This window comes from Mobula birostris, chromosome 1 (genome assembly GCF_030028105.1).
Source record: "Mobula birostris isolate sMobBir1 chromosome 1, sMobBir1.hap1, whole genome shotgun sequence".
Taxonomy (NCBI): domain Eukaryota; kingdom Metazoa; phylum Chordata; class Chondrichthyes; order Myliobatiformes; family Myliobatidae; genus Mobula; species Mobula birostris.
This window is the reverse complement of record NC_092370.1, coordinates 114,746,712-114,758,864: the sequence shown is the minus strand read 5'-3', so window position 1 is coordinate 114,758,864 and position 12,153 is coordinate 114,746,712. Positions and strand designations below refer to the sequence as shown.

General features: G+C 38.5%; 1 protein-coding gene across 2 annotated transcripts in view; it reads right to left on the bottom strand.

The window, feature by feature from the left end:
- Positions 1–12,153, bottom strand: part of bbs9 (Bardet-Biedl syndrome 9) — a 382,854-nt gene that overhangs the window by 300,541 nt on the left and 70,160 nt on the right. For both annotated transcript variants that reach the window (XM_072260598.1, XM_072260608.1), the window contains exons 11-14: positions 6,618–6,694; positions 5,959–6,009; positions 3,496–3,598; positions 2,557–2,661 (exon numbers count right to left, since the gene is read on the bottom strand). In XM_072260598.1, coding sequence (XP_072116699.1) covers positions 2,557–2,661; positions 3,496–3,598; positions 5,959–6,009; positions 6,618–6,694 — 336 coding nt within the window. The remainder of the gene's footprint in view (positions 1–2,556; positions 2,662–3,495; positions 3,599–5,958; positions 6,010–6,617; positions 6,695–12,153) is intronic.

Sequence of the window (12,153 nt, the reverse complement as noted above, 5' to 3'; positions counted from 1 at the left end):
TCTATGTTGGTTTTTTTTTTAGCCAGAGGGTGGTGAGTCGTTGAAATTCATTGCCAGGTAGCTGTAGAGGCCAAGAAATTAGGTATATTTAAAGCAGAGGTTGATATTAAGGGCATCGAATGTTATGGTGAGAAGGCAGGAGAATGGAGTAATGAGGGAAAAACAAATCAGCCATGACTGAATGGCCTAATTCTGTTCCTACATCTTATGATCATATATGGTCTTACGCTGCCTGACCAACCGAAGGGGTTGTTTGTTGTTCCAGATTCCAGCATCTACAGTCTCATGTCTCCACACGACTAAATTCATTCATTGGATAGGGAATAGAATATCAAGCAATATACACAAAATGGTGGAGGAACTCAGCATACCAGGTAGCATCTATGGAGAAGAATAAACACATGATGTTTCAGGCCGAGAGCCTTCATCAGGACTGGAAAAGGAGAGAAGTCAGAGTAAGAAGGTGGGGGGAGGGGAGGAAAAAGTACAAGGATGCAGGTGATAGGTGAAACCAGGAAGGGAGAACTGAAGTAAAGAGCTGGGAAGTTGATGGATGAAAGATAAATGGCTGGTGTAGGGGGAAATCTGATAGGAGAGGATAGAAACCACAGAAAAAAAAAAAGAGATACATCTTTCTCTGGCAGAAGGAGCTTAGTGCTTAGCGAAGCAGCCTCCCAATCTATGTCGGGTCTCCATGATGCATTGTATGCCACACTGGGAGCACCGGATACAGTAGGTGACCCGAACAGACTCATAGGTGAAGTGCCAATTCACCTGGAAAGATTGTTTGGGCCCTGATTTGTACTGAGGGAGGAGGTGCTTCTGATTGCAAGGATGTAATAGGAGGGAGATCAGTAGGGCATGATGAGAGGATAAGGGAATTGCGTAGGGAACAATCCCTGCGGAAAGTTAGAAGTGGCGGGGGGGGGAAGATGCGCTTGATGTTGGATCCTGTTGGAGATGGCAGAAGTAATGGAAAATAATGTGCTGGACAGAGAGGCTGTTGGGGTGGTAGGTGATGACAAGAGGAACACTATCTCTGGTGTAGTAGCATGAGGACAGACATGTACAAAATGGAAGAGATGCAGGCAAGGGCAGCATTGATGGTGGGGGAAGGAAAGCCCCTTTCTTTGAAGAAGGAGGGCATCTTATTCGTTCAGGAATGAAAAGCTCTATCCTGAGAGCAGATGTGGCAGAGACAGAGGAACTGTGAGGAAGGGATGGCGTTTTCACAAATAATAGGGTGGGAAGAGGTATAGTCCAGGTACCCATTTCAATTCCACTTCCCTTTCCCATTCTGACATGTCAGTCCATAGCCTCTTCTACTGCCGCAATAAGGCCACACTCACGTTGGAGGAGGAATACAGTACCTTATATTCCGTCTGGGTAGCCTCCACCCTGATGGCACAAACATTGATTCCTTGAACTTCTGGAATTGCCCCTCCCCCTCTCCCATTTTCCTCCTTCACCTCATCTCCTTAGCGGCCCATCACCTCCCTCTGGTGCTCCTCCCCCTTCCCTTTCTTCTGTGGTCTTCTATCCTTTCCTATCAGATACCCCCTCCTCCAGCCCTTTATCTCTTTTACCAATCGACTTTCCAGCTCTTTACTTCATCTCCTTCCCGTCTCCCGGTTTCACCTTTCACCTGCCACCTTGTACTTCCTCCCATCCCCCTACCTTTTTACTCTGACGTCTCCCCTTCCTTTCTAGTCCTAATGAAGGGTCTTGGACTGAAACATCAGCTATCTACTATTTTCCACAGATGCTGTCTGGCCTGCTGAGTTCCTCCAGCATGTTGTGTGTTACGCTTTGGATTTCCAGCATCTGCGGATTTTCTTGTGCTTGAGAATATCAAGCAGTCTGTCAGGCTCAAAACATATGAAAGTTTATTTGAGCAACAGCTTGAGTACAGCATACATTTCCGATTACCACATCACAGGAGTATGTAAGAACACCAGAGATTTACAAGGATGCTACCAGGATCAGAGAATTTCAGCCACGAGGACAAACTGAATAGCCTGGAATCTTTTCTTTCCAACAGTAGTTTTTTTTTTTTTAAATCCTAAAACTATGTATAGATTTTATTGTGTATAAAATTACAAGAGGCTATACAAGGAGAGTGGATTTCCCTTTGCAGAATAACAAAGTTGCATGTACCAAGGACACATGCTGAAAGGATCTGAATTCACTCATTTGAGATGTTCTGGGACTCATTGTCAGAATTCCCTACTCCAGAGGACTGTGACACTGCTTGTCAGTCAGTAGATTCATAAAAGAGATCAATATGTTTTTACATATTGAAGGAATCAGACAATAGGAAGATCGGTTGTAATTTAATTAAAGTAATTTTCCAGAGATTACAACTTCAATGTTCAAGTATTTTATTTTGTCAATTCTGCTTTTTAGAAAATTTAAAGACATTTATTAAATATTTAAATTATAGATGCAGTCAATTCTAATTAATCCTAATTTACTTTGCAAGCTGATTAAAGAATCAGTGCTAATAAGCAGTTCAAGATTGGCACTTGACAGTGAAACAACAAAACTTGTGGGTACCTGTTGATGTACAATAAGAAACTGCAACATCTCCCCCGAGTGTGGCAGGTGGGAAGCTCTCCTTTAAGAATACCGACAGCAAAACACTCTTTGATGTCCCAGGTTCTGAGAAACAATACAGCATCATTACCTTCTTCCTCAAGCTCAATGTAAGAACAATTAAATCCTCTGCACTCCCTGAGTGCGGACTTTGAGAGAAGTTATTAAAAGTTGTATCTCTACTAATATGAATTTTTGAATATTTGCTGGAACTACATTATCTTGCGGGAGGAAGCAAAAAATTATTTAAGTTTGTTTCTGAAATGCCAGAACTTCTGAAATTCCAGAACTTCTGAAATTTCAGGAAACCTCAAAATTCTCTCAGGTCTTCTGCCTAAACGAATCTCCAAAGCATTTTCAATCAGTTTAACTTTACTGTTATGTGCAAAACTAATTCAGGGTTATAATAGCATAATAGTCTGAATTTACTCAATTGTTACTAGATCATATGTTTTCCTAATCTTTCAAAGATCAGACATCAACACCAGTTTGCATTACAGAAATTAAAAATCAGAAATTTAAATTTCAAAATATATTATTTCGCTATTAATATACTTTAGGAAATTTTTGTATTTAGATAATTCTTCAGGATTATGACTTGCTTCCACTCCAGTCCAGAAGTGAACATTTACAAAAAAATCTTTTTTATTTTAGATACAATCAATTTGACCTTACACAAATTTAACTTGCAAGCTTTATTAAAATATGTGAGCTCCATGGTGTTAACATTATATAAACCAACAGATTTGATTAGAATTAAACAGCCACAAAAATAAACCAATTCTAATACTTTCAATAATAGCTAAAAATTGAAGAGAAGCCAACCTCACACTTCTCATATTAACAGCTTCAGCGTAGTTGATCCAGAACTGATGTGACGAGGGCACCCAATCTACTTACCTATAGAAGAAAAGCCCAGTTGGTCCTGAGTTACTGCTAGTGGAGACTGCACACAAACTGACAGCTTCACATCCTGAACAGCTAGTCGGCTCCAAACCGTCACCTAGGTTTTAAAATGAATACAGAATTATTGCAGTCTTTTCAGATATCTAATCATTTGCTGACTAAAAATGATAGTGTCCATTTGGGCTATCACCATGCAATATTTAAAGGTTATAAACCATGTTTAAAGATTATAGACCAAGATCAGCACCTAAGCTTTTTCAAGCTTCAATTGACTGAGAGCATAAATTCATTGTTAAACAATGGCACATAGGACACAGCTGCAGGGAAGCTCAACTGGGGACAGTCTCAGCAGGCAGAGCAAGGAACAAAAGTGATGGAGTGAAGTGAGAAGGGGCTCATTAGAGAGTTAACAAAGGGTCAAGTGTCTCCTTTTCTGCTGCATTCCCTATATAATGCCAAAAGGCACTCTTAAAAATTTAGCTGTCAAGGTGTAGTAGCAATGTTTCATTAATGCTTATAAATTACAGCATATGTGAAATCTTTTGACACATTAAGATTTGCAATGTTGGGAAATGCATTCCTTCCCTCATCTGTGGCACCACAGCTTCCTAGCATTTTAAGGTATGGCATAAGAGAGTAAAGCTTCATTGCAAACATAAATCACAAAGTTCAATGTTATGAGAGTCAATTAGAAAACAGAGAAATGGAGTAGGTGGAGATTGCAGATGTGCTGCTGGAGAATCACAGACAAATCCAGGGTAGGGAAGTATTCCAACACTGCAACATGGCCAAACTAGGTCAATGGAACAAAATTACATTAAATGCTTCTGAGACAGCTGTGCAACAGGTGGCAAGCGAGGCTATCACTGGGGCCTTGAGAATCTATTCAAATCTTCTCTGTCTGCAATTGAGAGATCAAATTGACTAGAGGACTGCAAAAATGGTACTTTAATTCAGGAAGGGCAGAAGGGAAAAAACAGGTAACAGACCAGATCAGTGGTAATGAAGACACTGGGGAAAAAACCTGAGGGACTAGATTAATTTTCACTTGGAGGGGCAGTATTTGACCAGGAATGGTGAATATAATTTTGTTAAGGAATATCCTGTCTAATTTGATTGAATGGTTTGAGGTGCTGGGAAACTCAGACAAATTAAAACAATGCAAATTGGTACCAAATTACACTAGTCCAATAGATAAGTTATGATCATAGGGTATGGAAACAGGCCATCTAGGCCAACTCATCCAGGCCAGCTAAGGTGCCATCTCAGCTAGTTCTGTGTTTGGCCTACATCTCTCTAAACCTTTCCTACCCCTAGACCTTTTACATGTTATTGCTGTATCAGTTTCAAACTACATTTTCCTGTCATCTTGTTCTATATACTGCATATACATCCCCACCTCCATGAAGTTGTTGGCCCTCAAGTCCCTTTTAAATCTTTCCTCTCTCATTTAAGCCTATGCTTCTAGTGTTTAGTTCTTTTCCCCTGGAAAAGAGACTGCGCATTCAGCTATTCTATGTCCCTCATGATTTTATAAGCTTCTATAGGTCACCCCTCAATTTCCTTTGTATCAAGGAATAAAGTTCTACATTGCCCATCCTCTCCCTATTACACAGGCCCTAAAGTCCTAGCAACACTCTTGTAAATCTTTGTACTCTTTCCTGCTTAACAACATCGTTCTAATAAGAGGGTGACAAAAACTGTGCACAATACTCAAATTAAGACCTCAAGCACATTTTGTACAAATGTAGCATCCAATCTCCTATACTGAGTGCCCTGACTGATAAAGACCTTTTTTGCCAAATGGCTTCTTCACCACCATGTCTACCTATGACGTCACTTTAGAGAATCATGTACTTGCACTCCTAGGTTTCTCTGTTCTAAAACAAAATCACCCCAAGTCCCTAACATTCACTGTATAAGCACTACCCAAATTTTGAATTCTCAGTTTGCAACCACTTACACTGATCTGAATTGAAAGCCATTTGCAAATTAAGATTCCCCTGTAAATTTTGATAACATTCTTTGCTGTCTATGAAACCATCTAATTTAGTATCAATTGCAGGCTTACTAGCCATGCCTGTACATTCCCACACAAATAATTTATTTAAATAATGAACAACAGAAGTCCCACAACTGATTTCTGAGGCACATAAGTTCATTAGTTCATTTTTTAAATGAACCTCAAGTACTCAAGAAAACATTTTGTTAGGAACCTGGGAAGTAGATTATCTGTTCCCTTAGCACTTGAAATAAACTGGCACTGGAATAGAGTCAGACAATTAATTTCCATAACGACTGACTGGTCTCCAACTCTACAATTCCTCACTGCACATGACATCTTGCAATAATATTATACTAGGTTTAAATGGTCTAATCCTTTACTTGTCTTTAGTCATACAAAACTAATTTTATAAGTAACAATTCCCCAAGTAAATATAAACAACTGTACAATACCTTCAATGAGATAGAAGGAACAGGTACATCGACAGAGTTGTCAGGTGCTTGCTGTTTTTTTTTAAAAAAAGAGGAAAATAATGTTCATTATGGTTAATTATTTTAAATCCCAATGTTAGCAACCAGTATTTTAATAAGCAACAATAGTACACTATCTATAAAATACAAAACAATCCATCCATGCAAAATAATTATGGGCTCCGGTCTTACACCAATGTACACCTCAAAAGCATAGGGTACACAGAACTAACATGAACCTGATATACTATTGCTTATATCGCATGCTCACATCCCTCTTTCTAAGATGCTTGTTCATCTTTTCTGGTACGAACAGATGTCCTATTTATGACAATAAATTTTAATACCAATTTTCTTTGGCTTATTTTTAAATGCCACACACGATGGAGCCTTCAAGTGAGAAATTAGACAGGTAGGATCTACTTGTCCTTAATTAAGTAGTAAAGATGTTGTCTTTCTTCAGCAGCTGCTGAACAAAAATTCAACCACAAAGCACTTTAAACATCCATGGGAAATTGCAGTTTATAATTCACGTGTTAACAATGGATTTTTGTTTTCACTACCCATCACATAACATGGCCAGTCAGTTCCTCAACTGGTTAAAAGAAATATTATGACAAATATTTATTAGTTGCACCTACAGAAGCTGCATCCAGACTGGGAGAGACGACAACAGTCACGTTCAAATCATCATTGCTCTCCATTTTAGGCAGAATATCTAATGAATAAAAGGTACAATTTTGATTAAGATGTGGAAAACTAATATTTAACAATGAAATTTAATCACATTACCAGAGATGAAGCTAATTTTCTTTCATCCAGAGTAAAAAGGGCTGATGAATCTAATCAGTCACATCACTTCATGGTGAAAAATACAAATGTTATCATTATGTGTAAAAATGGACCAGAACTGGGAGTCAGGACATCCATTACTGTCTAAAGAGAAGAAAGTCGATGAACTGTGCATTTAAACGTGACTTAGGAAAACTACTCCAGAAATGACATTTTGCCATATGCTCTTAGAAAGGACAAAATAACTTGCCTAATTCATGTTTTTAAATTCATCCACAAAAATTGAAAAACAGATGTAACCAGCAGGGCTGGTATTTCTATCTCATCCTTATGGTCCTTGAACTGACAGGCTTGTTACACTATTTCAGGAGACAATTAATTACTGAGATCTGGGGTTACACATATGCCAGACTGGGTGAGAAATGCAGATTTACTTCTTTCCAGCAAAATGAACCAGGATTCTGATTCTGATTCCAATTCTGATTCTACAAACATATTTCAAATCATAACTTAATAACTTTTAACTTCCAGAAATGAAGGTTCATGGAAGTTACAGCCATTCGCAAAAACACTAATTCGTGATTTGGATTAGCCATATATGACCACTGCTCTGCTTTTGCTTTTCCCTCATTTTGCCTCTGACTCTCCTACCTCTTCTGGCAGCAACTTCCAGTTATCAACCACTTGCTGTTAAAAAATAATTACCCTTCAGACCCCTTTTAAAATTCCTCCTTCTCATCTTAAATTTAGGCCTTCTTATTTTTGATATCAAAGTTCAGAGTAAATTTTATTATCAAACTACATATATGATACCATATATAACCTTAAGATGCATTTACTTGTGCACATACTCAATAAATCTATAGAATAATAACCATAATAGAATCAATGAAAGATCATCCAACTACGGTGTTCAACCAGAGAGCACAACCAGAGAGCAGAAGAGAACAAACTGTGCAAATACAAAAAGAAAATAAAATAAATAAACAATAAATATGGAGAACACGAGATGAATAATTCTTGAAAGTGAGTCCATTGGTTATGGACTCACTACCATGTCGCTATCATATTGCTACTATGGGAAAGAGATTCTGACCATATGCCCTACTTGTGCCTTTGTAATTTTACTAATGCCTGTCAAGTCACCTAGCAGCTTCCTTCACTGCAGGAAAACCAAGCCCCTTTTCCAATTTCTCCCTTTAACCAAGATCTTCTAATCTTGGCAACAACTTTGTGACTCCCCTTTGAACTCTCTCCAACACAACCACAGCCTTCTTATAGTGTGATGACCAGAAATGTACACAATACTCCGTGTGGTCTAACCAGTGATCCATAAAGATGAAATATAACATCCCAATATTTCTATTCTGTGCTCTGACCAATGAAGACCAGCATGCCATATGCTTCCTTCACTATTCTATCGACCCACATTGACACTTTCAAAGAATTATGTCCTTGAAACAGAAAGTCCCTCTGTTCAATAAACACTCATTTGTGCCTACCATTTACTAGTATGAGCCCCATCCCTTTTTGGCATTCCAAAATGCATCATGTTGCACTTGTTGAGATTAATTCCATTCACCAACACACTACTCAACTTTCCATCTGATCTATGTCTTGCTGTACTCTTAGAAATCCTCATTACTCATAACACTACCAAATGTTATGTCAAGCACAATGATTCATACCTCCTACATTCATACCAAAGTCATTGATATACATTGTAAGAGTTCCAGCACTAATTCCTGCATTGCACTTCGGGTCACACAGACCTCCAATCAGAAAAGGATCCTTCCCTCACTATCCTCTAGTCATATCACCAAGCCAATTTTGGATCCAATTGGCCAGTTCAGCTTGGATCCTATGTGCCTAATCTTTTGAACCAGCCTACGATCTAGGACCTTGTTGAGTACTTTATTAAAGTCAATATAGACAATGTCTAATACCCTACCCTCATCAATCTTCTTAGTCTGTGCCTAAAAAATTCAACCAAATTTTAAGGCAGGATTTCACTGATCAGCCCTTGCTATCCACATTCCAAATGTAAATACATCTTGTTCTTTGGAATTTTCTTTGATAATGTTCTGAACGTTGATACAAAGATCATTGGCCTGAGTCCTGATGAAGGGTCTCAGCCCAAAACATAGACTGTTTATGCTTTTCCATAGATGCTGTCTGGCCTGCTGAGTTCCTCCAACATTGTGTGTGTGTGTGTGTGTGTGTGTGTGTGTGTGTGTGTGTGTGTGTGTGTGTGTGTGTGTGTGTGTGTGTGTGTGTGTGTGTGTGTGTGTGTGTGTGTGTGTGTGTGTGTGTGTGTTGCTTTGGCCTGAAATTACCGGTATGTACCTGCTGCCCTTCTGGCACCTCACCTGTAGCTAACAACAATGCAAAAATCTCTATCAAGGCCCTAGTTATCTCACCTTTTACCAAGGATAGCTCTCATCTGGATCTGGGGATGTATCAGCTCTTATGTGTTCTGTGAGAACTAACTGTTCTGCCTCCTTAATATTGACTTGCTTCAGATTAACCATGCACCTCTCCCTGAACTCATTATCTTCTACCTCTTCAGTGGAAGATCATGACTTATGAACTTGATTAAACAGTCAAAGAAATCACCAAAAATGTCAATGAGGGCAGAGTGATAGAAGTGGCCTATATGGACTTCATTAAGACTTATGTATGGTAGGCTGCAATGGAAAGTTAGATCATAGGGGACCCAGGGAGAGCTAGCTCACTGGATATGCAATTGGATTGATATTGGGAAGTAGATGGTGGAAGGTTGTTTTTCTGATTGGAGGACTGTGATTAGTGATGTCCCTCAGGCACTGGTGCTGGGCTAACTGCTATTTGTCATTTATATCAATGACTTTGATGATAATGTACAAGCAATATTTAGAATGTTTGCAGATGACATTAAAAGGTGTGGCTTCTGAGACAGTGAAGATGTTTCTCAAGACAGGGATCTTACAGAGAAAATTATAAAGTGAAGTGCAGACAGACAATGAGGTTCAAGGCTATGTTCAAAATAGATTGCAAGAGTTCATCTTATTATACAATGAGACTGTTCAATAGTCTCATAACAACAGGATGAAAACTGCTCGAGCTTGGTGGTGCAAGTTTTCAGGCTTTTGTATCATCTGCATTATGAGAGGAGGGAGAAGAGAGAATGTCCTCTGAATACGTTGGCTGCTTTACTGAGGCAGTGAGTCCATGGAGAAGAGTTGCTTCGTCCACAACTATTTGCAGTTTCTTGTGGTCACTGACAGAGCTGTAATGTATATGAATGGGATGCTTTCTATGGTGCATGGATAAAAGTTGGTGAGGAACAAAGGGGATATGCCAAATTTCTTCAATATCCTGAGGAAGTAGAGATGCTAGTGTGATTTCTTAGCTACGTGGTTAGACCAGTACAGGGTATTGGTGATCTTAATCTAAGGAACTTGAAACTCTCAATCCTTTCGGCCACAGCACTATTAATTTAAAAAAGTGAGGGGGAAGAGCTTCAATCAGAATGTGAAAGGCTACTTTTCACTCAAAGAGTGGTCAGTATATGAAATGACTGCCAAAGGAAGTGAACAAGGAGATACATTAACAACATTTAAAATGAACTCGGACAGGTACAAGGACAGAAAAGGTTTAGAGCAGATGTGGATGAAGCATGGACAAATGGGAATCCTAGTCATCACGGACCAAGTGGACTGAAGAGCCTGTTTCCATGCTGTGTGCCTCTATACAGGTCTAACACTGGGGGAAAATAAATAGCCAAGACTGATGAAAGAGGTAAAGCATGACAAAACTACAAACCAAAGGACTAGCACACATCTTGGTAAAGGGTAGATATACACAGACCATCAAAAATTGAAGAGCTACAAAAAGAGAGTTTAGACCTTTTGGCTCAATAACACACTTTTTACAATTATATTTTAGGAAAGAGTTCAAGAACAATGTGGGGCCCATAAAAATGAAAAAGGTAAATGAAAATAAGGAAATTATCAACACTAAGCACCAGAATGCAATAGCATTCTACATACACAGAGTAAAAAAAAAATTGAATTAGTGGTAAGTACTCACCAGAATCACCATGTAAATAATGTTAATTAAGAAAATAAAAGCACTAAAGAGGAATAATTCTGCATGGCGACACAGCTTCCATTCCAATGATTAAAAGGATTAAATGAGAATACGATGGAGGCCCATGTTATATTCTGGCAAAGTTCTCTCAATAAAAGAATCATGTCTTTAGGTCAAAAAGTTATTTATGTCACTTTGCTTTTTAGGAAAGGTGGAAGGGCAGATCAAGAAATACTAGACCAGGTAGCTTATATCTGTTGTCAGGGAACTACTATGTAAAGACAAAACATTTTGAAAAATTAGTTCTTCAGACAGAGATAGCACTGATTTGCAGTTCATGCCTGGTAGGCTTGAATGAACACTTTGAAAAGATGACTGTAGCAGTGTGCAGAGGTTGTTACTGATAGGAACTACCAGAGAGAATTTGATTGTTTTCCTCTTAAAAAGACCGCCAGCTAAAGCATTTCTCTAAAAGCAAATTATTGACTTGGTTTAGAAAAGTAGCTAAGTGGCAAGGGACAGAGATGAGAGGTAATGGAAAGGTCATCATATTGGCAGGATATGCATTGGAAACACAGTTAGTTATAATTGATGATTAAAAAGCCATATGGCTAAGTTTCCCAATTACATAACAATGGGTGATAACGCAAGCTACCCAAGATGGAAGTATTTATCTTTTATCACCTTTCAGTGTTTTAAGTAAATGTTCCAAGCTATAATTTCAGCATTAGCAGATGTAAGGCTTCTACATTAGAGTCAAAATGGCTAGAGACTTTCCTAAATGGTGAAAATTTCTAACGAATGGAAATCCAAAGATACTTTTGATGAGGAAACAACATCAGATCTATCATTTGTGGCTGACATCATGCCTCATCAATTATGTGTGCTTCCTGTATGGCCATTGCATCCCACAAATCCTTGCATGTCCAAACATTTATTGCTCTTAGTCTGAAATGTACCCATAACCTATGAGAACAGAATTCCAATGATTTATAACAATCAGAAATTTCTCTCAACCTAGTCCAAAATGGTTGACCTCCTTGATGAGTGACTAACTTATCTCTAAATTCTTCAGCTAGAAGATACAGCTCTTTAGCTTCAATCTCAGCCGAAGTCTTAGTATCAAAATTCAACTAAATTCTCCTCCCTACTGAATTCAACTGGTTAAAAAAAAAGCAAAACAACTTGAATATCTCCTTATAGAACAACTTTTTTCCCCCCAAGAATTGTCCAAGTTTATCTATGCTGCATTGACTCCAAATGAATATCATAAATGATTGTACCAGGCTATTCAACCTCTCCTTATTTCCCAAT